Raw genomic sequence first — 25165 nt, forward strand, 5'->3', positions numbered from 1 at the left:
GATAATCTGGAGTGCCATGGGAAATTATCAGATTTCACTTTTACATTGTATATATATTTCTCTCTCTCTCTCTCTCTCTCTCTCTCTCTCTCTCTCTCTCTCTCTCTCTCTCTCTCTCTCTCTCTCTCTCTCTCTCTCTCTCTCTCTCTCTCTCTCTCTCTCTCTCTCTCTCTCTCTCTCTCTCTCTCTCTCTCTCTATATATATATATATATATATATATATATATATATATATTTACCACAATAATGTATCTTTGTTCATCTATCTCTGCCAGTGACATGTAGTGACAGCCATTAGAATGACAGAAGGTACAGTTAACTTGTGTATCCACCTATTACCATTCATACAAAAGAATAAGAATCAACTTGACAGGCCCAAATTTCACTGGACAAATTTGTGACTAAATTATGATATATTATATATTATAATATCTATCCATCTATCTATCAAATACCACGAAGCGAGACTAAACAGGCCCAAATTTCACAGGACAAATTTGTGACTAAATTGAGACGAAATCATCATTATTACAGTACATTTACTTTTGGAGACATTTTCAATTCAGTGGTGTGCGGTTAGATTTTTTTGAAAGTAAAATATGTGCCTTGGCTCAAATAAGGTTGGCAAACATTATTTAATTTGCCAAATCATTGTGAAATAAGTTAATGTTCGGGAAATTAATTAATATTATATTAAATTTAGTTTAGCCACAAACAAAAATGCATCATCATCTTCATGTATCAGTAGCATCTGCATGATTTCAATCAAACAACAGCTAGCCTGATACACACGCGCACACACGCACACACACACACACACACACACACACACTTTCTTCCATGGCCCCAAAGGCCAGAGACCACATTGATATTCTACACCTGCATGACTACTGACAGGTCCGTAGCAGCACAGTGTGAGGAGTTGGACACAAGGAACTCTTGACACTACAATGGAGAAGCTGTAAGAGAGCTGCAGTGGAGCAAAGAGCTTCCTGTCAGCATGACTGACATCGGTCACGTTTACAAACACACGCAGCAAATAACAAATGTTCTCAGTGGCGGGCTGTGCATGCGAAGTCACACACCACAGAAAGTAAACAGTTTATTTGTACACTGAAACCTTACAAAGTTGAACACTGCAAAAATGCTGCAGTTTGGGGTTTTAACCATCATAGAACAATAATTATATTGCTGTCTTAATCTATTTTTATAGCGACTGTCACCATTATGATTGTGGCTGAGCTGGAGCCGATCCCTTCTGACTTTGGGCAAGAAGCAGGGGTACACCCTGGACTGATCGGTAGTCAATCGCAGGGCACATATAGACAAAAAAATCATATAGTCACATTCAGACCAATGGGCAATTAGAATTTTTCAATTCACCTAACATGCTTGTTTTGGGGATGTGGTTAGAAGATGGAGTACCGGTAACAAGAGAAAACCTATGCAAGCAAGGGGAGAACAAACCCCACACAGGAACGTCTTGACTCTAAGGCAGACGTGCTAACCACCAAATTCATATGCGAAAGATTGCTTTGAAATTACAACTCATCCAGCATATTTTAAACGTTCTACTGTACAAATTTGTTTTTTTCCTACATATTTCTGTTGAGATTATTTATCTCCATAACTTCCGATTTGCTTCTATGTGTGTCCACCAAGCATACCGTATTTTCACGACCATAAGGCGCACCGTAATAAAAGGCACAGTCTCAGTTACGGAGTCGATTTCTGTATTTAACACATACATAAGGCTCACCGTATTATTGGCCGCAGGCATGGTAAAACATACGATAGCATGCATGCACGCTAAAACAATGTTTTTAAAAAGGCAGCGGGGGCAACAGTGAGTTCAGTTTGTTCTTTATTGACGTGTTTAATAATGTACTCACATTATTTTTTGATCAATCCTCATCCACAAATCCATCAAAGTCTTCATGAACTGTATCCGAAATGAACAGCTGGGCAAGTTCTCCATCAAACACGCCAGGTTCCCTCTTGTCATTGTCAGAGTCAGTCTCGTTTTACGAACTTTTACCAACTTTTACGAAAGCTCGAACAACAGTGCAAGCAGACACGTTAACCCAAGCATCCACAATCCATTCACAAATTGTGGCGCTGCCTCCTAGTCTTAGTAAAGATGTGTTCGCCTTCTGTCATCCATGGCTCCCACGCCGCTCGCAACTTCACTTTGAACGCCCTGTTTACACCAATGTGCAGCGGTTGGGAGTTCCTTCATCAAGCTCCGAGTTATTGCACTCAGTCGAATGGTGACTGTAGAGACGCTTCTCCCGGCTGTTCTTTGCTCATTATTCCATTGCTCGAGTTGGTCTTACAACCCGGGCCACTTTGCCTTGTTTCCGCGGAAACTCAGCTTCGTCTTCTTGACTTGGCGAAGCTCGTTTTCCTGCTTCCTCCACTTGCGAACCATGGATTCGTTGATCTTAAATTCTCTCGCGGCTGCTCGATTCCCATGTTCCTCCACGTAACTGATAGCTAGCAGTTTAAACTGTGCTTCGTGAGCGTGTCTCTTCGTCGGTGCCATTTTGGACTGCGGTCAAGTCAGCCTCCACTCGTAAAGTAGCAGTCAAGCCAGCCGCCCCTAATTTAGTTCATACTAGGCATTACGGTAATAGGACGGCAACTCGAGGCAAAAGCCACCTTCAAAATAAAAGCTTCCCAATAATACGGACATTAGTGGCCTTCGGTTAAGGTCAAACTAAAAGTCTCTGAAGGTGGCTTTCGCCGCAGTCATTTTCGGGGGTCCTTAGCCAAACCGATGCACATACCGGAACTATATACTTACTGGGGGCGTGTCTTTAGCGTCCTCTGTCACGCGCACCCTTCCCCCTTTACGTCCGCATGCTGTCCTCAGTCATGTCCGCTGACACGCTGCTTTCCCAGCAGCGTGTCAGCAGGAAATGCTCCCAGTCAGTAAAGCAGAGCGCTCATCACACAGCAACATTTATAAATATTGGAACTCAGTGCACACATAATGCATTTTGGAGAAAATTTAAGACTTTTAAGTGCGCCTTATGGTCGTGAAAATACGGTACTCTACTAACATTACAACTCAACAGGCAATACTACCTATGCAATAGGCTTGACCTTTTATACTCTATTTTCCACTACACAATTAGTGTCTGACGCTCTTCTTTTTATCAAGGTAATAACCACTGTTCCATACCTGGACAGATATATTTACACAATGATTGGAGCCTTCTGCTAATCACAATGTGCACACACGTTTAAAGGTTAATTTTCAAGGAGGCCAACGTCACAGCATTAGTATGAGTTTATGAAGGAGTAGGACTGGGCAAATGAAAATGTGAAACTATTGACACAGCAAGCTAACTGGGCTACAATGGAAGGTTTTAGACAGGTGATTGTTAACTGGTGCCTTATAGAGCCATTCCATGTGGGTCATGGGAGTCTAGTAGACTAGCATTTTAGCCATGAAGCTCTACAAGTTTGTCCTGTCTACTCCTCAGTTTGAGAACAATGTGTTTGTTAATGCACTACTACGGTCATGTGATTATATGTATGTTGAAAAGGATCACATGCGTTGCAATGCAACCAATGCATTGGTTTGTTTTCTATAAGTGTGCCACAACTCAATGACCGAGGGAAAATGAGGGTATGAGGAGCACCCGTTTCTGACATCTTTGCTTGTATAATATTGCCACCTGCTGTCAACTTGTGCAATTGCATCCCGGCACATTTTCATTCTGGCCGTTCACCACGGACCTGAACATCAAACGACTGAGCTCAAAGGATCCGCGAACCCTCTCATAATGATTATTCTAACGACACAAACAAAACCTGCATAACTTCTGAAAGGGAAAAGTAAGCTTTTAATTTCAGCACATGTAGATGTCCATCATCCTATTCATCGGATGGAGGGGGGGGAAAAAACATCTGTAAATCATTAAGGGAATGATGGGAGTATGCTGAGTGTTGGGAGGGTGCATTGTAAGCATGATTCTGTCTGAAATGAGGAAGCCTTAAAGGGACGTGTGACTTCAGGAGTGGTTCTCAAAATGGCCACATTGTGAAAAGAGCGAAAGTATGGATGCTATTGGTATCCATCCATTTTGTACCAATTATTCCTGTTTAGGGTCAAAGGAGAGCTGGATTATATTCCATTTGACTTTGGGCGAGAGACGGGGTACACCCTGGCCTGGTCGCTAGTAAATTGCATGGTCCATATTGACAGAAGACCATGCAGACCTACAAAGAAACCAGAGTACCTGAACAAAACCAACACAGGCCCAGGGAGAGCAAATGCCACACAAAAATGTCCAAATTGAGATTCAATGTCAGAACCGCCAACATTATTATAGATTATTATAAGATTATGTCCCCTGTGCCCTCAAGAGAGCTAATCCAGGGGAGTCTGTGGAGGGAGGAGCTGTTCTGCACACACTTAAGGGGTCACTTTCAACATCAAGGTCTGAATATAATCTCCTGCTTCTTTCTTTCTCCAGGAAATAACAAAAGAATGCCTTCACCAAGGAGACATCCAGGTGATCGCGAGATAAGGACTCAGATTTGCAGAGTCATAAATCAGGATGGGATGTTCTTTTGTGCTTTTTATTTTTTTATTTTTTTTTTAATCGCTCTTTCATACGCGCTTTTTCTTTCACTCTTTGTTTCGTTCTCACTTCCATTTTTTCTTTCCTCACTGCCCACCATCGCCTTCTCTTGACTCCTTCCTTGTTACGGGCCATCTCATATCCTGTCAATAACCCGCTAATGGGCCCGGGCAGTCAGATAAGCATGAGCCTCTGGCTTACATGTCCGCAGACATCGAGAGCCTTTTGATGAGCTGCGGTTTCATAAATGGAAAAAAAGGGAAAAGGGCTAGCTGACAAGGTAGACCCAGGGTCACAGGGTCAGATATCACTTGAGGAAAGGAAACTTGAAGGATGAAGAAGAAAAAGAGCACAGCAGTAAAAGCTTCCTTGATTTCCCGTCACAGGGTGTATCTGTCCATCTTTCTTACTATTCAACAGCTTCTGTTCCGGCACTGTATCATACTGAAAGGAGGTATTATGATATCTCTCCATCTATCTATCAAATAAATAAAAAGCAGAATGCTATGGTTAATACCTCTAAGCAAGACTACACAGGCCCAAATTTCAATGGACAAATTTGTGACGAAATCATCATTATTACACTACATATACTTTTGGAGACATTTTCAATTTGGTGGTGTGCTGTAAAAATGTTTTAAAGTAAAATATGTAATGCTCAGCACGGTAGTCTGGTTAGAGCGTCTGCCTCACAGTTCTGAGGACCCGGGTTCGATTCCCGGCCCCGCCTGTGTGGAGTTTTCATGTTCTCCCCGTGCCTGCGTGGGTTTTCTCCGGGCACTCCGGTTTCCTCCCACATCCCAAAAGCGTGCATGGTAGGTTAATTGAAGACTCCAAATTGCCCATAGGTATGAATGTGTGTACGAATGGTTGTTTGTTCATGTGTGCTCTGCGATTGGCTGGCAAACAGTTCAGTGTGTACCCCGGCTCCTGCCCGAAGATAGCTGGGATAAGTTCCAGCACTCCCGCGACCCTTGTGAGGAGAAGCGGCTCAGAAAATGGATGGATGGATGGATGTAATGTTCAAAACTGAGCATGACACTAATCACGCATATTTGCGGTTCACTAGTCACGAAATAACCAATTAGTTTTGTTTTTTTTCTGTGTAAACTATCCCCAGCTATTCGCTGAAAAAGTACAGGTAGCTTTTTTTTGTGCTCTTTATGAAACAATGATGAAAGATCTTGCCAAAGTCTTCCCAAATAGGAAAGTAATAATTGCTGTCAATAAAATACGTTAAAGTCATACATCTTGATGAGAAGACTAAGCACTTTGTATATCGTGGATGAACTAAGTGTAGCTGGGGTTGTTACTGGAAGTTACAGAGCCTCATCGCCGCATGTGTATGTATGTTTTGTTTTTGTCTTTTTTCTTAAACATACTGGGGGGTGTCAATTACTCCATAGTTTTCCATTATTCGCGGCAGAGCTCGGTCCCTATCCCCATGAAAATTACTCTACTGTCTTTGTAATGCCCTTACTGTACATCAGCGCTGCCACATCATCCCGCCACCACCCAGGAGTGAAGGGTGTGTGTATAGTAGGTGGGGGTCTCCCCATGCGGGCTGGCTCTTCGGTAAAGTAGCTGAGTCTGTAACGCTTTCCAAGCACGGCTCAGCATCCATTCAAACTATTCATGGCAGTCCAAGATACAGTCAAGCCACACATGGCTCCAGGTCCTGCGCAACCCCTGCAGAAGTGCAATTGCTGCATATTACCTGAATCAATTTTTAAACAGTCCCACAGGGCTGCATTTTGCCGACTTATTGAAATAATCATGAGGTGCTTGTTGGGTAATGCACTCTCTCAATGAACGCACAGGGGAGAAAAGAAGCAGGATGGAGGTAGTGCAAGGGCCAACGAGGCTGATGATGTACAATATTGCGTATGCACTGCGCTGAAACCAATCTTTGTTGAGAGGGCCCCTCGACAAGACCCTTCACTGGACGCAATCAAATTAGCAAAAGCATCACAGATACAGGGTAATAGCCCCAAATAGAATTTATGTGCTAGCTAAAGTGAGCCCTCTCTGCAAAATCAATCACTGTGTTGGGAAAAGAAGGAGATGGGCGATTTTGGTGGGGGCATTCATAGACATTTGTGAGCGGACTATTTTCACGCCTGCGGGAGTGCTTGTGTGCGACTGCGACACCTATCTAGCCAATTACACTAATTAATTTTAATTACCCTTAGCTCAACAACAACGGATTTGCAAAATGGCCTGCTATTTGCTCTTCCATTGGCTGACCCTCACAGAGAGTCACTGATGCTGTAGAGGTGCAGTTGCCTGACTTTGGTGCAGGCAGTGTGGGTTCTGTTACCACTTAGTGATATTGTAAATGCGAGTGTAAATGGTTGTCCAGTGTCACGCTGCCCATTCGCCACCTCGCCAATGGCTAACAGAATGTAGCGAAGCAAATATTGCCCACATTAGCCACGCTGGCGAATCAAAATCGCCCGCGTCATCCTAAGCCTATTAATATTTACCACCAAAGATTACAAATATTCATATCTTCAACCTAAACATTTTAATTTGAGAAAATTATCCTATTACCTGAACTAGATAAAGTCCTTAAAATCCTTATTGGGGATTATTAAATAACAAGTGAATCATCTGAACAAGCGTGCTGGAGCCTATCCCAGCTATCATCGGGCAGGAGGCGGGGTACACCCTGAACTGGTTGCCAGCCAATCGCAGGGCACAAACAAACAACCATTCGCACTCACAGTCACACCTACGGGTAATTTCGAGTCTCCAATTAATGCATGTTTTTGGGATGTGGGAGGAAACCGGAGTGCCCGGAGAAAACCCATGCAGGCACGGGGAGAACATGCAAACTCCACACAGGCGGGGCCAGGGATTGAACCCCCGTCCTCAGAACTGTGAGGCTGACGCTCTAACCAGTCCGCCACCGTGCTGCCTCATCTGAACACTTTTACTGTAGTTGATAAGAACATTAATTAACATTTAATATAGTTTACCATTTCAACCGCTTTTATAATCATGTTACAATCTAATTTTTTCTTCATCTCTATGCTCAACTGACAGCAGTGCTACTGGCAAGAGCATCATTATACATTATTACAGTTATACAAGGCATGAAGTTAAATCAATAAATCAATTTGATGGAACGTTGGGTTTTTTTACAATTCCATAGTAAAATAAAGATTTGTTAATCATATCAATTCATCATAACATTAAGGGCTGGCCAACAGGAAAGAGTTTATTTGTTGGCTGTATTCAATTTTGTGTTGGTCATACTATAGAATAATTCATTTCTTGTGTTTAATTAATCATGCTGAAGATAAACTTACCCCAAAAATTGCATGCTAAATCGAAATTGTAATATTTGCTTTAAAAAAATGAAAACAACCTCGCAATTAGAGTATTTTCCCAAATTATTCAGCCCTAGTTCTGATTGATGACTAGGTAGTTTTGATTGGGCCCACATCGTTACAAGCTTATGGGGTTCCCTGTGACGAGGACTGGCTAAGTGTGGCTACAGGTTTAGCCACATAAACAAACATAATGTGGCGAAGTACACACAAGTGTGGCTAGGAGACTTTTATACGGTTTAGCCACATTGGCTAAGAGGATTCATGGCCCAGTGCCAAACCTGGTTGTATGTCTATATGTGCCCTGTGACTGACTGGCGACCAGTACAGGGTGTAGTCCGCCTGTTCTCCAAAATCAGCTTCTATGCGCAATCCTAAACAGGATAGCTGGTATAGAAAACTGGATGGATGGAAGCTAAGAGAGAGCCAATTAGACAAACTCAAAGCCATTAGGCTTTAGGCTTGGATTGGGCCTTTCCCAAACGTTTTATGCCACTTTCCCTCTTCAACACCACAACAAAACTGATTTCTCAAATTGTACGTCAAAGCACCATTTGCATCACACAACAATTATGCCATGAAGATGGTAACCGAGGAAAAGAAAAACAACATATCACTGATTAAGAACCACAACTCATTTTGACAACATCAACATGGAAGTCATAAACCACCACCACCAGTTCTTCATCCAGCCCAATCCAGCTTTGCAGATGTCACTGAAACTCTCACTACTATGAGTGTGTCTGAAAACACCACGATTTGTAACATTCAAATTATCGCTGTACCAAACGGACACAGTGACGTAGGACTAAATAGGAGTTTGTTGTGCACTTTGCTAACAATGTTTGATTGTTTGACTGATTCTACAAACGGTAGTAAAAATACTGCAATTTAAAGTATTTAAACAAGAATCCAAACTGTCTGAAATTGCACTGCAGGTTATCGTAAACAGTTCACTATTTCACTAGTGTTACCATAGTTACCCATACAGATACCGTAGGTTAGTGTGTGCAAGGAATTTGATCTGGTCAATTGCAATTAACAGTGGGGACAGGGCTTCAAAATCAGATGTGATCATCAAATCGGATTTACCGATTCTATAAACATATAAACACAATATCCAAACACTGTTGGATGAATAATAAAAAAAAAAAAAAAGTCAGGACAATGTTTCACAGGTAACGATCTCTCACTGAACCTCTAGAGTAAGGATAGAGCTAGGAACTTCAGAGGCACGATAGGGAGTGTGCAGTTGCCTGACTGATAAGAGAGTACTCAGATGACCTATCACACATGGAAGCTGGACACATGGAAGATTACAGTAGGTAATCCCAAAGAGGGAGCTGGAGCCCTAACTTCCTTTTATGTAACTCCAGTGATGGAAGTACTGAGAAGCAGCTTGGATAATTAGCTAATAAAAATCATGCAGGAATAAGTCTATTGATCATCTGCCTTAAAATGTTTGATCAGATCATCCGTCATCCTTTTTCTGTACAGCTTGGACTGTTGCGGGTCAGGGCAGAAGTTTAAAGCCCATCCCAGTGGATTTGAGGTGGACTGCACCATGGACTGACTGTCAGTCAATCACAGAGTGCATTGAATATGCATTGGTGTCCGTGACCCCAAAAATTAAAACAATTAAAAAGTCTGTTAATCTTGACACCAATGCAAACTACAAAAATAATTTTAAAAAAACAAATGTTAGATTTACATTGGCTACGATCACACTTTGCAGGATCTCCAATGGGTCTAATTTGTGAGCCATTTTTTTTTATTGTTGTTCGGAAACAGAACATCATATTGAGCTACTTCCGTTACCTTTGATTACTCATGAGACTTGACGATCTGCAGTGTTTTTGTATCGAGTTACATGTGCAGCAGCCAACTAATTCACTTAGTGCTCCACTTAGTGGAGAGAAACAATCATCGTATGAGCCACCCCCTTCTACTCCTTCTCCATGTGGATGCCACGCCGTGAGTAATGAGCCGCCCTGTGGTCCAATTTGTGTCAGAAGATAAGAAATGTCGAATGAACAAGTGATTGTACTGAGGTCCCCTGTATTATAATGGAAACAGGCCACTGAATTTTGCCATTTCAACTCCCTATCTTACAATGTAAATAAATCCCAATCTGTCATATTTTTCATGAATTTAATACAGCCCTTGTGGGAAGGTTGAGATAATTATGTTGTTGTTTTTTTAAAAACAAGTTAGTAAACTTTACAGGTTTGCCCAAGGATGTTGTGCCCACATTTTGACATGCTGTATCAGCCGGTATGAGATTTTAATTTACATTATGTGTCCAACATGCACCAAGAGCGAAGAAAAAGAGGTTATAAAACTTTCACAGTGAAGTTCCCAATTTCTGACATGCTAGACTCCCTTCTTTATATTTACGGTGCCTTGAGACGTTATCAAGCCAGCCTGTGCCTATTTGTTCCTTTTTTTTATGATGACCTAACTTCTTTGCTTGTACAGAAGTGAAACTTTCAGGTTATGAATCCTTCATTGCGACATCACCCGCCGCCCCTTTGGAGCGAGGGGAAAATCTGCTCTAAAAGCAGTTTTCATTGTGGACGTTCCAAAACTCCTACTCCAATCAGTAGAGCGCAGACGTCACACCAAAATTGTATCTTCTTCATACATGCCTAACTTCTAAAGGGCCCTGGGAATATATGTCTGTAGATTTGACTATTAAAATTGTCTCTCTCTCTTTCTCTCTCTCTCTCTCTCGTTCTCAAATTCTTATAGTATATTTTTGCATAGTTTCCACACTTTAATGTTAAGTATATAAAAAAAAAGTAAATATCAGACAAATAAAACCCAAGTGAACTAAAATGCTGTTTTTAAAATGGTAATTTCATTTACTAAGGAAAAAGAAATCTAAGTTATCTGGCCCTGTGTGAAAAAGTAATTACCCCCCTTGTTAAATCATAAATTAATTGCTGCTAATCACAATTTTTGGTTAATTTTCACTGATTAAACCCAAGCCTGATTACCTCCAGACCACTCAAGAACTCACTTAAAAAGAATCTGTCCCAACAAAATCAAGTCAGACAAAGGAGCTAAAAAGCTGCAACAAAATGAAAATGAAAGAAATTCCAGAACAGTCGAGAAATATAGTAATTTACATCTATAAATCTGGAAAGGGTTACAAAAGCCATTTCTAAAGCTTTAGGATTCCAGCAAACCATAGGGAGAGCCATTATCCTCACATGGCAGAAACATGGAACAATGGTGAACCTTCCCAGGAGTGTCCGGTCGACAAAAATTACCCCAAGAGAACAGCAATGACTCAACCAGGAGGCCACAAAGAAACTCAGGACAACTTCTATAGACCTGCAGGCCTCCCTTGCCTCAGTTAAGGTCAGTGTTCATGACACAACAATAAGGAAGAGATTTGGCAAAAATGGCAACCATGGCAGAGTTCCAAGGCTAAAAACGCTGTTGACCAAAAAGAACATAAAAGTTTGTCTTACTTTTGCAACAAAAAAAACATCTAAATGATTCACAAGACTTTTGGAAGAATATTATATGGACTGACAAGCTGAAAGTTGAGCTTTTCGAAAGGTGTGTGTCTCGTCACATCTGGCGTAAATGTAGCACAGCATTTCAGAAAAAGAACATCATACCAACAATCAAACATGGTGGTGGTAGTGTGATGGTCTTGTGCTGCTTTGTTCCTTCAGGACCTGGACAACTTGCTGTGATTCAAACCTGAATTCTGCTCTTAAACAGAAAATCCTGAAGGAGAATGTTCAGCCAACGGTTTGTGACCACAAGCTGAAGCGCACTTGGGTTCTGCAGCAGGATAATGATCCAAAACACACCAGCAAGTCAACTTCTGAATGGCTTAAAAAACAAATTGAAGGTTTTTGAGTGGCCTAGTCAAAGTCTAGACTTTAATCCGAATGAAATGCAGTGGCATGACCTTAAAAAGGCAGTTCATGTTCAAAAACACTAAATTTTTGCTGAATGCAAACAATTCTGCAAAGAAGAGTGGGCCAAAATATCTCCACAGATATGTGAAAGACTCATTGCCAGTAATAGAAAACATTTGATTTCAGTTGTTGCTACTGAGGATGGCCCAACCAGTTATTAGGTTTAGGGGGCCATTAACTTTTCACACAGGGCCAGGTAACTACCGTATTTTCACGACCATAAGGCGCACTTAAAAGTCTTAAATTTTCTCCTTATGTGTGCACCGAGTTCCAAAATCTATAAATGTTGTTGTGTGATGAGCGCTCCGCTTGACTGACTGGGAGCATTTCCTGCCAACACGCTGCTTTTATAGAGGAAAAGCGGACGTGGCTGAGGACAGCATGCGGACGTTAAAGGGGGAAGGGTGCGCGTGAAAGAGGACGGGTAAGATGGGTCAGAGCAAAGACCTGTCTCAAGACCAACACAAACTAATTCTAGCAAAACATAACGATGGCATTGGTTACAGGTGCATATCTAAGCTTCTGAACATTCCAGTGAGCATGGTTGGGGCCATAATACGTAAGTAGAAAGCCAATCATACCACCATAGATTTGCCTCGATCGGGTGCTCCTCGCAAGATTTCTGACAGAGGAGTGCAAAAAATAATCAGAAGAGTTGTCCAAGAGCCAAGGACCACCTGTGAAGAGCTTCAAAAAGACCTGAAATTAGCAGGTAATGTTGTCACAAGGCAACAGTCAGCAGGATAATGATCCAAAACATACTGCCAAGGAAACTCTCAATGGGTTTAAAAAAATAAAAATAAAGCTGCTAAAATGGCCCAGCCAATCACCTGACTTGAATCCAATCGAAAATCTATGGAAAGAACTGAAAGTCACCGTCCATAAAAGAAGCCCATGGAACCTTCAAGAATTGAAGACTGTTTGTGTGGAGGAATGGGCCGAAATCACACCAGAGCAATGTATGTGACTAGTTTATCCATACAGGAAGCGTCTTGAAGCGGTCATTGCAAACAAACGCTTTGTACAAAGTATTAAACACCAGTTGGGGTGTTCTTTTTCCCAGTGTCATGTCACATTATTACACACAACTTAATTTCTGATCTTATTTGTTCTACTTTCTTTGTATGTATGGATTACTTAAGTTATTCCTAACATCTGGTGAAATTTTCAGATCAATAGCACCTTTAGAAATATATTTAATGAGAAAAATGGTGACGTGTTAAATACTTATTTCAGCCGCTATAAGTGTTAAATGCTTGTGGGCATTTTATAACAGTTCCTCTTGGGGTTTATGTCTCTTTAAAAACGACCCTTCATTTAAACTACAGAACTATGTGTGTCATTTAAATCCTTTTTTGCCCTGCTAAGGGCTTTGAATTGGGAAGACTAATGGGCCTCGAGGGGCGTTTTGTTACCAGAGCTGACACGCACCGACAGCTTGGACGGCCAGCATGGCAGACAGCAGCAGGGGCAGGGGCAGGAGCAGGGACATCGTGGTGATCCCGGGGTGGATACGTAGGGCGGGAGAACCACTTCAGGCGTGACGCTGCAGGGATCAAAACACAGCAATTAGAACATCTTACTTGTCATCTTTTTGTCTGTCTTCGAGCATCGCTATGTTGTGGTTTTAATGTTGGTTCCAATGGATAACCCACTTAAACAGGAGGCAGCTCGTGCCTTTAAAGGGGACATACAGTGTTAAGGAAAATTGACTTGTGTACAAATAGTTGGGTCTGTGTAGTGCCTGGCCACCTATCAATCTGTCCATTTCCTATACTGCTTATCCACATTAGGGTTGCAGGTAAGCTGGAGCCTATCAAAACTCATCTTGGACGAGATATGGGGTACACCTAGATTGGTCGTCAGCCAATCGCAGCCCTGCCAACTCATCAAGTGTGAAATTGAACAACCAATAAATATTTTGCTCTCAGCCTAGTCCAGAAAATGTGTCTGCAAACGAACCGTTCAGCACTTCTGCCCCACTGTTACACAACAGTGGTATTTGTGTTTGGTGATGTCCATGCGCCCTATACACAGACTATGAACTGCTGCGCCCACAAATTAAAATTATTCTCTTGTCTTTACAGTCACTCGCTTCCCCCCCACACACTCTGGGCTCTGCTTCTGCAAGTAGAAGCAAACAGCTGGCCGCAGCACACCCGCTAGAGCGAGGACAGTCTGCTGAGCGACGCAGAAGAGGAGACGACCAAACGCCGGCCATGATGCACACACTCGCTGGCTAAATCCAGCCCACACTTGCCATAGAGATGATAAGAGGCAGCCCTCTGTAGTCGCAAAGCTCAGTTGTCCACCGCTGGTGGTCATGGTAACGAAAGTCAGATATGCTGACCATGGCTCACTTGTTTCAGACAGGCCTTGTCCTTAAAACTTGCTGATTTCAACAAGGCAAGAAATGAGTGTGTAATGTGACATGTTACCAAGACACCTGAGAACTGTTTTAAATTGTGACGGAAAAAAATACTTGTCAAATATTTTTTCATTAGCCTCAATGTGTGACTTGAGCAAAGAAGATGTGGGACAGTCTGCAGCCACATCATGACCAAAGTTTCCATAACAGAGCAGCTCGCCAATATCTCTAGATTGTCCAAGCCAACTCCACGTAGTTAGAAGGAAATAAAAACATCCCCCATTTCCCTTGCGCTGTCCTCTGGAGAGCACAATGTGTAATTGGACCAACTCCCTAAATCAAACCACAGGCTGAGCCCGCCTGGTGCTGTCCAGTCACCAGGAAGTGACTCACTGACTTCAGCATTCCCCTATGCCAACAGTATAAAGCCTTTTAACTCTCCTTCGTTAAAACTTCTTATTAAACTAGGAAAGGTTCAAGACGAGTGGCGCACAATTGTGGGCCATTTATTCACACAAGACCATTTTGAACTGAAAACTGATCAAATGGGAAGTGCCCTTTTTATGAGATAACACCATTTTGGAGTGAAATGCAAATCTTTGAAATACAAAGTTTTGTAAAATGTTAGCATTAACGGAAATGCCAAAATTTGTCATCTGTGTTCAGTCTAGTCATACGTACAGTACATCACAGTAAATTGGTTGAATACAGCACAGTCATAGCCTTTGGCCAAATGTACCATGGGGGAAATTAAGAATACATTAATCAATGAGGAGTTACTTTCACATTACTTTTAAAAATGGTTGAAAGTGAGGCTCTCTGAATGTTCTAAACTCCTGTTTACATGAACAATGTTGTATTGTGCAGAGATATCTGCACATCTGCCTAACAGTCAGGAGGTTCGTCGTCCTGTGTGGAGTTTGGGTAAGTCTCCCCCGGCTTCCCCCAACATTCCAAAAAGGTTCATTGAAGTCCCTGTCCATAGCTGTGTCTGAATAGTTGTTTGTCTATATGTGGCCTTCGATTGACTGGTGACGAGTCAAGGGTGTACCCCACCTCTTGCCCAAAGTTAGCTGGGATAGGCTCCACTCCAGCTCACCCACAACCCTAATGAGAACAAATGCTATACGAAATGAATGAATGAACACACATTCACTCACAACAGGATGACATCACTACATTATATCGGGATGAATTCCTACTCAAGTTATCCGGATGAGGAATACAACAGCCTCGACACAGAAAGTGTACCTGCCTGCTAAACAAGCATCTGGTTTTAAAAAAAAATAAAAAATTTAAAGAAAAAAACACTATCAAGCCAGGAAACACCCTCTTAAAACTATTTTAGATGCATCTATCGTGGAAATTTAAAATGAAGTTTACGCCTTTTTGAGGGGAATTCCCATTACAAACGCACTATCGGATGCAATGACTCCAGTTTGTCGACCGGTGGCGCCATATGTTTAAACAATACAAAGGCGACATTTTTAGCTTCTCCTTTGATTCGCTGGACTTTTCGTGAGACTAAAATAAGAAAATACGACTTTGATACATTAAGAATGTGTAAACACACCACTCTGGGTTCGTGACTTAGCTGCCTGTTGCTTTAACTAACACGCTGGAGTTGCCTTATAGTCGTAACTTTTGACGAAACATACGCTAGCTAAGTAGTGGGTGAACCGTTTTCTTACCATGTTAGGACAAAGACGAAAAAAGGTACAAAAGTGGCGGCGTTGTCTTTCCAATACAGTCGGTGTTGCCTTCAGGAGCTCTGTTTTGTTGTTATTGCTCTCGTTCCGCCACGCGAGCAGATAACGGTGTGTTGTGATGGTTTAATGCCGCTTTCGGGGTTTATATCAAAGTGCGCGGGTGTTTTCCATTGATTTGGGACGAGTCCCTTCTTAAACCACCCCTTGCTCCTTTGCCCGATGGTGATGTCATTTCGAGGGGGCGAGTACCGACCCCCTTCTGGTTAACTGCTTGGTGTCTCCGTCGAAAACTGTAGTCTGTTAACTGTAGCCTCCTTACGCATTTTCTTCATGTAAATCTCATTTTTACGGAGCGTCGTTAAATATGACACGTGACTACAGTCTGTTATTGTAACAGAATCTCTCCTAAAATAGAACCGATCAAGTACAACAAATGTGTATTTATTTATGTATAATAACTGCGGCGAGCATTCGTTTGTCACGTTTGGATAACTCCTCCTGACCTAAATTAAAATAACACAACATGATTCATCTGTGTGGTATCACATTTTCCCTCGAGACATGACGCAGCGTCGGAGGACCGGGAACTACACAACGGGAAAATCGATTAAGTACATATATTATAATACCCCTTAAAAACACAAAATAAAACATATGTAGGATTTAGATTGTATATTTAGATAATACCAGCACATCGAAGTGGATTTTTTTTTTGTGATGACTGATTTAAAAAAAAAAAAAAAAAAAGAGTGCTAAATTTCCTGACGTGACCACTAACGGTGAATGCAACATAGAACACGTGACTCAAATCCAGGAAGTGAATCGAGTGTCAACATTGAAACCGTGAGCGTGCACTTCTTTTATAACTACGCTATTACTGAAGATTTCCAGAGTATTACATTTGTCGTCTTGCTTGTATCCAATTAAACACATCACTTTGAAATCGCTCGAAGTGTACAAACGGCGTCATAGTACTACCGCATAGCTGCAATTGCATGTTTGCTGACATTTTCATCACCTTTTCCTGCACTAAAATGTAATATTGCTTGCAAATGAAGCACAAAACGGTTGTTGTACGCTAAGTGATCAAGTTCTGGTTGCTGTAATCATTATTTACCTAATCCCCCCCCCCCCCCCCCCCCCCCCCCCCCCCCCCCCCCCCCCCCCCCCCCCCCCCCTTTCCCCCCCCCCCCCCCCCCCCCAGATGGCTTCCTCAGACTGGCATCTGTCCCTGAAGCTGCTGGATCAGCCCAAATCTACCTTCCACTTCCCGGAGATGATGCCTGGGGACGTGACTCCCGGAGGCTACAGAGTCGCCACCCTAAAGCAGCTTGTGGCCGCTCACCTCCCAGACTCCATACCCGACCCCGACCTCATAGGTACTACTTAGGTTACAACATAGTATATATGCTGCTTGGAGAGGTGTCTTATTTTTCCGACGTCCCCTGACATATCGAGGCAGGTGAGAACAAGATTGATATATATCTGCCTTTCTTTAGTTATGTGACTTGCATATTTCTTCATATAGGGGCTAGGGTGTTTAGTTACTCAACCGTAGAGAGTACCAGGCATCTATCAGGGATGGGTAAGGCTTCTATTAGCAGGGAGGAATTTATTTTTGGAACAGATGGAGATTATTTTTTACGTACAGTGTTTTAGTGACGTATTTCCTCATAAAGTGGCTTTTGGCATTTACTGATTCAACTGCAAAGTACCAGACATTCTTTAGGGTGGGGTAAGGTATTTATTTGTACAAATACATTTTACATGGGTGAAGATTATCAACCTGTCTGTGGTTTAGTGACAACCGTATTTTCTCGTATAGTGGGTGTTTATATACTCAAATGCAGATTGTACCACGTCTATTAGGGAGGGTTAAAGTGTTTATTTGAGTGGAGGCATTTATTTTTACAAATCTTTTTTACGTGGATGGAGACTATCTGTGGTTTAGTGACTACACTATTTCCTCTTTTCGTGGCTTGGGGTGTTTGATTACTCAACTGCAGAGAGGGGTAAGGCGCTTACTGGTGTTGAGGCATTTAGTAGATAGAACAAATGCATCCTACATGGGTTTGGGATGATCTCTTAGATATGGCTTAGTGACTACCATATTTGCTTATACAGTGGCTGGGGGCATTTATTTTCTGCAGCGGGTACCAGGCATCTATTAGCAAGGGGTGAGGCATTTATTGGTGATGAGACATTTATTGGTACAAATACAATTTAGCAAATGTTTCTTACTATATTGGCTTGGGATGGTTATTTATTCAACTCCAGAGAGTATCAGGTAATAATTACAGGTATGGTGTTTATTAGATCTGAGGCCTTTATTTGTGCAATGCATTTTTATAAAAGTATCAATAAACCTAGATACTTAAGCCATGCCTTAAACGTCAGTTTTACAGCTGTAATGTCTGCTGTAGTAAAGACACATACCGCGACACATAGCAATATCCGTCACCCTAAAGATTATTAGACTCACTCAGTAAAAAGGAGGCATCTATTTGAGGTGTGTTTCTTCACATGAACGATGTTGCCTGGCAATTTGTTTTGGCACGGCGTCTTTTAGAGCAAAGGGGCCATTATTCGGGCAGATGAGTTTTTCCGATATGCCCCATGTCTCGTTGTTCTCCCAAAAATCTAAGTAGGTCCGTATCTCGTTCCAGAGTTGGTCCATTGTGGGCGTAAGCTGAAGGACGACTTCACACTGGATGCCTGCGGAATTCAACCGGGATCTACGTTGCACGTACTGAAAAAGACCTGGCCGGAACCTGAGAGCATTGCAGGTGGGTCTATTTATACTGTGCATATGTCAAGAAGATGTTTTCCATTCAAAATACGCGCCAAAGCTATAAATGTCCGTTTTTGTTTTGTTTCAGAACCTGTGAACAGGGCCACTGCGGCCAGGGAGTTCCGAATGCTCCACGCTGCCCTCCACTCGCTACACTCCACCTACAGAGACTCAGTGAGTGGAAAAAGAAAAGGAAAAAAAAACACTTAAGATACACTTTGTGCACATATTCATAGGCTATTTGGTACAAAAAAAACAATATGCACACTAAACCGCTTTCGTACAGTACGCTGACGTCTCAAGCGTCACAAAAAGCCAAACAAAAAGAAAACCTCCTGCCTGCACCCAGGTGTACAAAATGCTGACCAACAAGGAGTCTCTGGATCAGATCATCGTGGCCACACCAGGGCTCAGATCCGACCCGATAGCTCTAGGTAAGACCTGATCCTTCTTCTTCGTTGGTACGAATATGCAAACGCTAACATTCGTAATACGCTCCAGGCGTTCTGCAAGACAAAGATCTCTTCGTGCAGTTCACAGACCCCAGCATGTTGGACACGTGAGCGCTCCTTTTCATCTCATTAAAAGTACGAACGCAGACCCTGAAGTTCATATTGACTCCTCACAGACTCATCAGCTCTCACCCGGCACTGGTCAACGCCATCATCCTGGTGCTGCACTCCGTGGCAGGAAGCACGCCCACACAGTCCACCGCCACCGGCTCCTCTTCCCGCAACGTCTCAGCCAGCTCCTACAGTGACATGCCAGGTGGTCACATTTATTTCTTCTGTGTTCAGCGTGTCACATTAAACAATATTACACTCGTTACACGGACGGCTGCACTGTTAACAAGCTCTAAGTTGGCGGTGACTTGAAATTTCTCACACATGTCCATCTCAAAATATTGTGAGTCTATTGTGACTATTGTTTCACTCTTGGAAGATGTTCACACCGAACACAAATCGCATTGTGTGTGACTTTTAAAGCAATCATTACAAGCTCCAAAATTAGCAGTGACTTGAGATTTCTCACACAGGTTTAATCTCAAAATATTGTTCGATACTCAAACTTAATACTGTTGATATTGTATGTTTTTTTTGTTTATTTATTTATTTATTTTTTTGTAAAGCAATCTTACACATTGTTATTATCAAGCACATTATTATCAAGCACCAAAGCTTGCAGCGACTAGAAATTTCTCAAACAATACCAGCTCAAAATATTGCATGAATGCGAACAGATGTTCACACATAACACAAATGATAGTGTTACTTTTAAAAGCAATCTATGTTGCTGTTAAGCTGTAACGTTAGAAAAGTCTTGAAATTTCTCACACAAGTCTAGCTCAATGTGCTCTACACACTATCCTAAATTGTTCTTTGGTAGGAGGCTTTATGTTCGAGGGCATGTCCGATGATGACGAAGACTTCCAGTCTGTGAGTTTTTGCCTGCTCCTCAGCATCAGACATCTTTTTGAAGCGTTTATTCTTACGAGTGTTGTTTTTCCGTGCATGTAGCAGGGCAGCCCGACGGGCCCTTCAAGCAGAGCGGGGGCCTCGACGGGGATACGGCCGCTCTCTCTGAACCACAGCGGCGCCACGGGCCCTCGACCAATCACTCAGAGCGAACTAGCCACGGCGCTAGCCCTAGCTAGCACACCCGAAAGCAGCGCAGTGACCCCAACCACAGCCAGCCAGGTAAGATGAACAGTGAAGTGGAACATGACTCTCAACTGCATATGAAACAAACTTAATTGTGTAAATGATGAATCAAACATTCACATTAATGCTCATTTAAGTCAAACATCATTATATTGGGATGTTGAGATACAAACATTTACATCTATGCTAACATATATCAGAAGAACCTCATATTATGATAGTGTGAATGCTGAGCTACAACCATTCACACTAATGCTATTGTGCATCAAGAAATTTTTTTAAATGCTGAGACAAATATTCACATTGATGCTACTGAATGAAAAAAACATTTTAAATGCTGAGAGACAAGCCTCTACACCAATGCTATTGTAAATCAGAAATTATTGTGTGAATGCTGAGAGATGAGCATGAACATTAATTCTCTTGTGCATTAAAAAATGTTTTAAATGCTGAGACAAATTGACATTACTGAATATGAAAAAAAAATTGTGTAAATGCTCAGACAAGCATTTACGTCAATGCTTTTGGAAATCAAAAATGAGTGTGTGAATGCTGAGACAATAATTAATATCAATTCCATTGCGCATCAAAAATAAGGTTGTAAATATTGAGTGACAAATATTCACCGAGTATTACTAAATATCAAAACATCGTATGAATGCTGTGACAAACATTCACACTAAATGATATCATGCATCAAAAACATGAGAGACAAGAGCATACACGCTAATAACTATTTTCAAAAGAAATGCTGAGAGACTTACTACTGATTGTCAAAAAATATTGTTTGAATGTGAAGAGACAGTCATTCAGTCTCATGCCATTTCTTGGGCATCAAGAATGAATGCAGAGTGAGAGTCATCCCCACTAATAATAATATTGTGCATCAAAATTTCATCTGAGTGCAAAGAGACCTTAAGTCAGACTAACTATGTGCATCAAAAATGGCTTGACTGCTGAGACCTGCATTCACACTAACAGCAACAAAACATAATGCATGTGTGAATGCATCCAAGGGATGCTATTATATGACAATATTTTTTCATTATTACGTGAATCCTGAGAAGAGGATTCACACTCATTCTCTATTCTTCTGATTGTTTTTAACTACCGTACACTTTAACTTGGGATTCCTATAATATGTCGTGATATTTTTGTGACTTGACTGTAGGCCGAGCCCTCGAGCGGCGGCCCCCCCATGCCAGCAGGGACCCCCGTCAGCAACGACCTGTTCAGCCAGGCGCTGCAACAAGCCCTCCAAGCCACCAACATGTCTGCCCTGCAGGTAACGTCCATCTACAGTGAAATGCTGAGATGCGAGTGAATAAAACAATGTGCGGGTGATGCGTTCAGGGTCGCTGGCAGTCGCAGATGCAGCAGCTCAGAGACATGGGCATCCAGGACGAGGAGTTGATGCTCCGAGCTCTGCAAGCCACCGACGGAGACATCCAGGCCGCTTTGGAGCTCATCTTCGCCGGAGGACCTGGACTCTGAACACTGACCTTCTCATGGACCTGGACTCAGAACCTCCACATAAATAACATAGGACTTTTGCTGTCACATTATGACATTTACTGTATTATAATATCCTCATACTTTCTGTCATTCACTACATTTATAATAAATACAAATATCGATGTTTTTGTACCCTCACCTCAGTTTTATAGAGAGAGCACTTTAAAAAAAACAACAGCTGAAACAAAGTGCTGTGCATATACTGTTTAAAATTTGAACATATAACCTTAGACGACTGAACTCTACAAAGGACTCTTGCTATCACACTGAAAGTTAAAGAAAAATATGGGAAAAGAGTCTTAATTACGAATAAAGTTACAATATTACAATAATGGAAAAACTCTTTTTCTTTTTACAAATGTAAAGTAAAACAAATATTGGTGAATATAATACCAGACGAGTTCTGAGAAAGACATCATAATATTAAAAAATATTAGCAGAAAAAGGTCACAATTTAACAGGACAATAGTTATTAAAGATGGATTACTGATTTTGTGAGATTATGGTAATATACAGTGCCATGAAAAAGTATTGGTCCCCTTCTCAAATTCTTCTATTTTTGCAGTTTCCCCACTTTGCTTTAAGATCATCAAATAAATGCAAATATCAGACAAATAAAACTCAAGTGGCGGCACGGTGGGCGCCTGGTTAGCACATCCGCCTCAGTTCTGAGGACCCGGTTTAAAGACCCGGCCTCGCCTGTGTGGAGTTTGCATGTTCTCCCCGTGCCTGCGTGGTTTTCTCCAGGTACTCCGGTTTCCTCCCACATCCCAAAAACATGGATGGTAGGTTAAATGAAGACTCTAAATTGCCCGTAAGTGTGAATGTGAGTGCGAATGGTTGTCTGTTTACATGTGCCCTGGGATTGGCTGGCGACCAGCTCAGGGTGTACCCCGTCTCTCGCCCAAAGATAGCTGGGATAGGCTCCAGCACACCCACAACCCGAGTGAGGATAAGTGGTACAGAAAATGAATGAATATAAGTAAACTTAAAATGTTGTTTTTAAATGGTGATTTCATTTATTAAGGAAAAAAACAATTCCAAGTTACCTGTCCCTGTGTGAAAAAGTAATGGCCCCCTAAACCAAATTTTTTTTTCGAGCCTGAGCAGTCTTTTTAAGGCCATGCCACTGCATTTCAATTGGATTCAAGTCTGGAATTTAGACTAGGCCACTATTTTCTTAAGCCATTAAAAAGTTGACTTGCTGGTGTGTTTTGAATCGTTATGGTGCGCTTCAGCTTGCGGTCACAAACTGTTGGCTGAACATTCTCCTTCAGGATTTTCTGTTAAAGAGCACAATTCATGGTTCCATCAATCACAGCTAGTTGTCCAGGCCCTGAAGGAACAATCACCCCAAGACCACCACAAAACCAATCATGTTTGACTGTTGGTATGATGTTCTTTTTCTGAAATGCTGTGCTACATTTACGCCGGATGTGACGAGACGCACACCTTCCAAAAAGCTCAACTTTCACCTTGTCAGTCCATATAATATTCTCCCAAAAGTCTTGGGAATCATTCAGGTATTTTTTTTTTTTTTTTTGCAAAAGTAAGACGAGCGTTTATGTTCGTTTTGGTCAACAGTGTTTTTCGCCCTGGAACTCTCACGGTTGTCGACTGGTTAGCACATCTGCCTCACAGTTCTGGGGACCGGGGTTCAAATCCCGGCCCCGCCTGTTTGGACTTTGCATGTTCTCCCCGTGCCTGGGTGGGTTTTCTCCGGGCACTTCAGTTTCCTCCCACATCCCAAAAACATGTGTGGTAGGTTGATTGAAGACTCTAAATTGCCCGTAGGTGTGAATGTGAGTGCGAATGGATGTTTGTTTCAATGTGCCCTGAGATTGGCTGGCAACCAGTTCAGGCTGTCCCCCGCCCGAAGATAGCTGGGATAGGCTTCAGCAGCCCACAACCTGCGTGAGGATGAGCGGTAAAGAAAATGGATGGATGGATGGATAATGGCTCTCCCTATGGTTCACTGGAATCCTACAGCTTTAAAAAATGGCTTTGTAACCATTTCCAGATTGATAGATGTTCATTACTTTATTTATCGACTGTTCTGGAATTATTTGGATCATGTCATTTTGACGCAGCTTTTTTAGATCTTTTGTTCGACCTGATATTGTCGGGACAAGTGATTTCTTGATTGAACAAGTCTGGAGGTAATCAGGTGTGATCAGTGAAAATTAACACAAAATTGTGATTAGCCACAATTAATTTATGATTTCCCAAGGGGGGTAATTACTTTTTCACACGGGGTCAGGAAACTTTAAATAGTTATTTTTACTTAATAAATGAAATCTAATTTAAAAACAGCATGTTAAGTTCACTTGGGTTATATTTGTCTGATATTTAAATTTGTTTGATGATCTTAAACATTAAAGGGGAAACTGGAAAAATATAACAATTTGAGAACGGTTTAATGGCATTGTATAATCAGAATCAGAATCAGAATCAGAATCATCTTTATTTGCCAAGTATGTCCAAAACACACAAGGAATTTGTCTCCGGTAGTTGGAGCCGCTCTAGTACAACAGGAAAGCAATACTATTACCATCCAAAACAAATCTTAATTTCCTGAGATAATTTTCAAGAAAAAAATAGTCGTTCAGCAATTGATAATATCATAAGCTAAATACATTACGATGAGGATTGTTGAGAATCTCGTCAAGTTCCATTTCATGGGATCGGGCAAAGGTACCTAATAAATTGACCAGTGAGTTTACATCTTAAACACTATTAAACGCACACAAAATGCACCTTATCTACGGAATAAGAAACATTTATCTTATGGTTGAAACCATTTTAAGACAACTGAGTTGAATTGTAAACAGTGAGTCCGTGGCTGCCCTTTTGTTTGTTGAAACGATTCAGATGTTATGTACCTCGTGGAGTGGGCGTAAATGCAGTTATCAAGTTTGTACAAGAGATGGCGGTAGTGTTCTATCTTTTTCTGCCTTGAGTGACTCCGCTACGTGTTACATACTTCCGCATTCGGCAAAACAGGTCGAAGCACTTCCTCCCTTTTCACGAGGTTCGTGGGTTCTGCAACCCATGGCTCCAGAGCCGCATGTGGTTCTTTCATCCTCCTGCTGTTGCTTTTGGAAAATACATAGTGAGGATTTGATTCAAATTTGATTTGATTTTCAAATGTAATTCTGAATTTAATCGTTATTATGGAGGACCAAGAGTGTCATAATTAAATATATCATTAAATCAATAAATATATAATTAAATAGGTGGAACGGTGGAC

General features: G+C 41.7%; 2 protein-coding genes across 6 annotated transcripts in view; one reads left to right on the forward strand and one right to left on the reverse strand.

Moving 5' to 3' along the window:
• cd276 (CD276 molecule) overlaps window positions 1–16360 on the reverse strand; it is a 137364-nt gene extending 121004 nt beyond the window's left edge. The window contains exons 1-2 of the mRNA XM_061668544.1: window positions 15931–16360; window positions 13303–13417 (exon numbers count right to left, since the gene is read on the reverse strand). Coding sequence (XP_061524528.1) covers window positions 13303–13363 — 61 coding nt within the window. The 5' untranslated portion in view covers window positions 13364–13417; window positions 15931–16360. The remainder of the gene's footprint in view (window positions 1–13302; window positions 13418–15930) is intronic.
• LOC133397515 (ubiquitin-like protein 7) lies at window positions 15725–22207 on the forward strand. Of its 5 annotated transcripts, none has more exons than XM_061668501.1 (11): window positions 15725–16791; window positions 17153–17327; window positions 18615–18734; window positions 18828–18913; window positions 19026–19173; window positions 19241–19298; window positions 19368–19507; window positions 20126–20175; window positions 20257–20436; window positions 21572–21685; window positions 21754–22207. In XM_061668501.1, the coding sequence occupies exons 1-11, from the start codon at window positions 16732–16734 to the stop codon at window positions 21892–21894; spliced, it is 1272 nt and encodes a 423-aa protein (XP_061524485.1). In that variant the 5' UTR covers window positions 15725–16731; the 3' UTR covers window positions 21895–22207. The 5 variants fall into 5 exon arrangements, with proteins under 5 accessions (XP_061524485.1, XP_061524494.1, XP_061524507.1 ...); XM_061668510.1 differs by having other exon boundaries at window positions 20260–20436; XM_061668523.1 differs by having other exon boundaries at window positions 19089–19173.
• The last annotated feature ends 2958 nt before the right edge of the window (window positions 22208–25165 follow it).

The sequence above is a fragment of the Phycodurus eques genome, chromosome 2 (assembly GCF_024500275.1).
Source record: "Phycodurus eques isolate BA_2022a chromosome 2, UOR_Pequ_1.1, whole genome shotgun sequence".
Classification (NCBI taxonomy): domain Eukaryota; kingdom Metazoa; phylum Chordata; class Actinopteri; order Syngnathiformes; family Syngnathidae; genus Phycodurus; species Phycodurus eques.

What these genes read in the sequence shown, in the direction of transcription:
- LOC133397515 (XM_061668501.1), top strand. Translation starts at nt 16,732, where the DNA reads ATGCAACATAGAACACGTGACTCAAATCCAGGAAGTGAATCGAGTGTC. An exon ending in ATCCGACCCGATAGCTCTAG is followed by an intron (nt 19,174 to 19,240) that starts GTAAGACCTGAT and finishes AATACGCTCCAG; the next exon opens with GCGTTCTGCAAGACAAAGAT. An exon ending in CCCCAACCACAGCCAGCCAG is followed by an intron (nt 20,437 to 21,571) that starts GTAAGATGAACA and finishes ACTTGACTGTAG; the next exon opens with GCCGAGCCCTCGAGCGGCGG.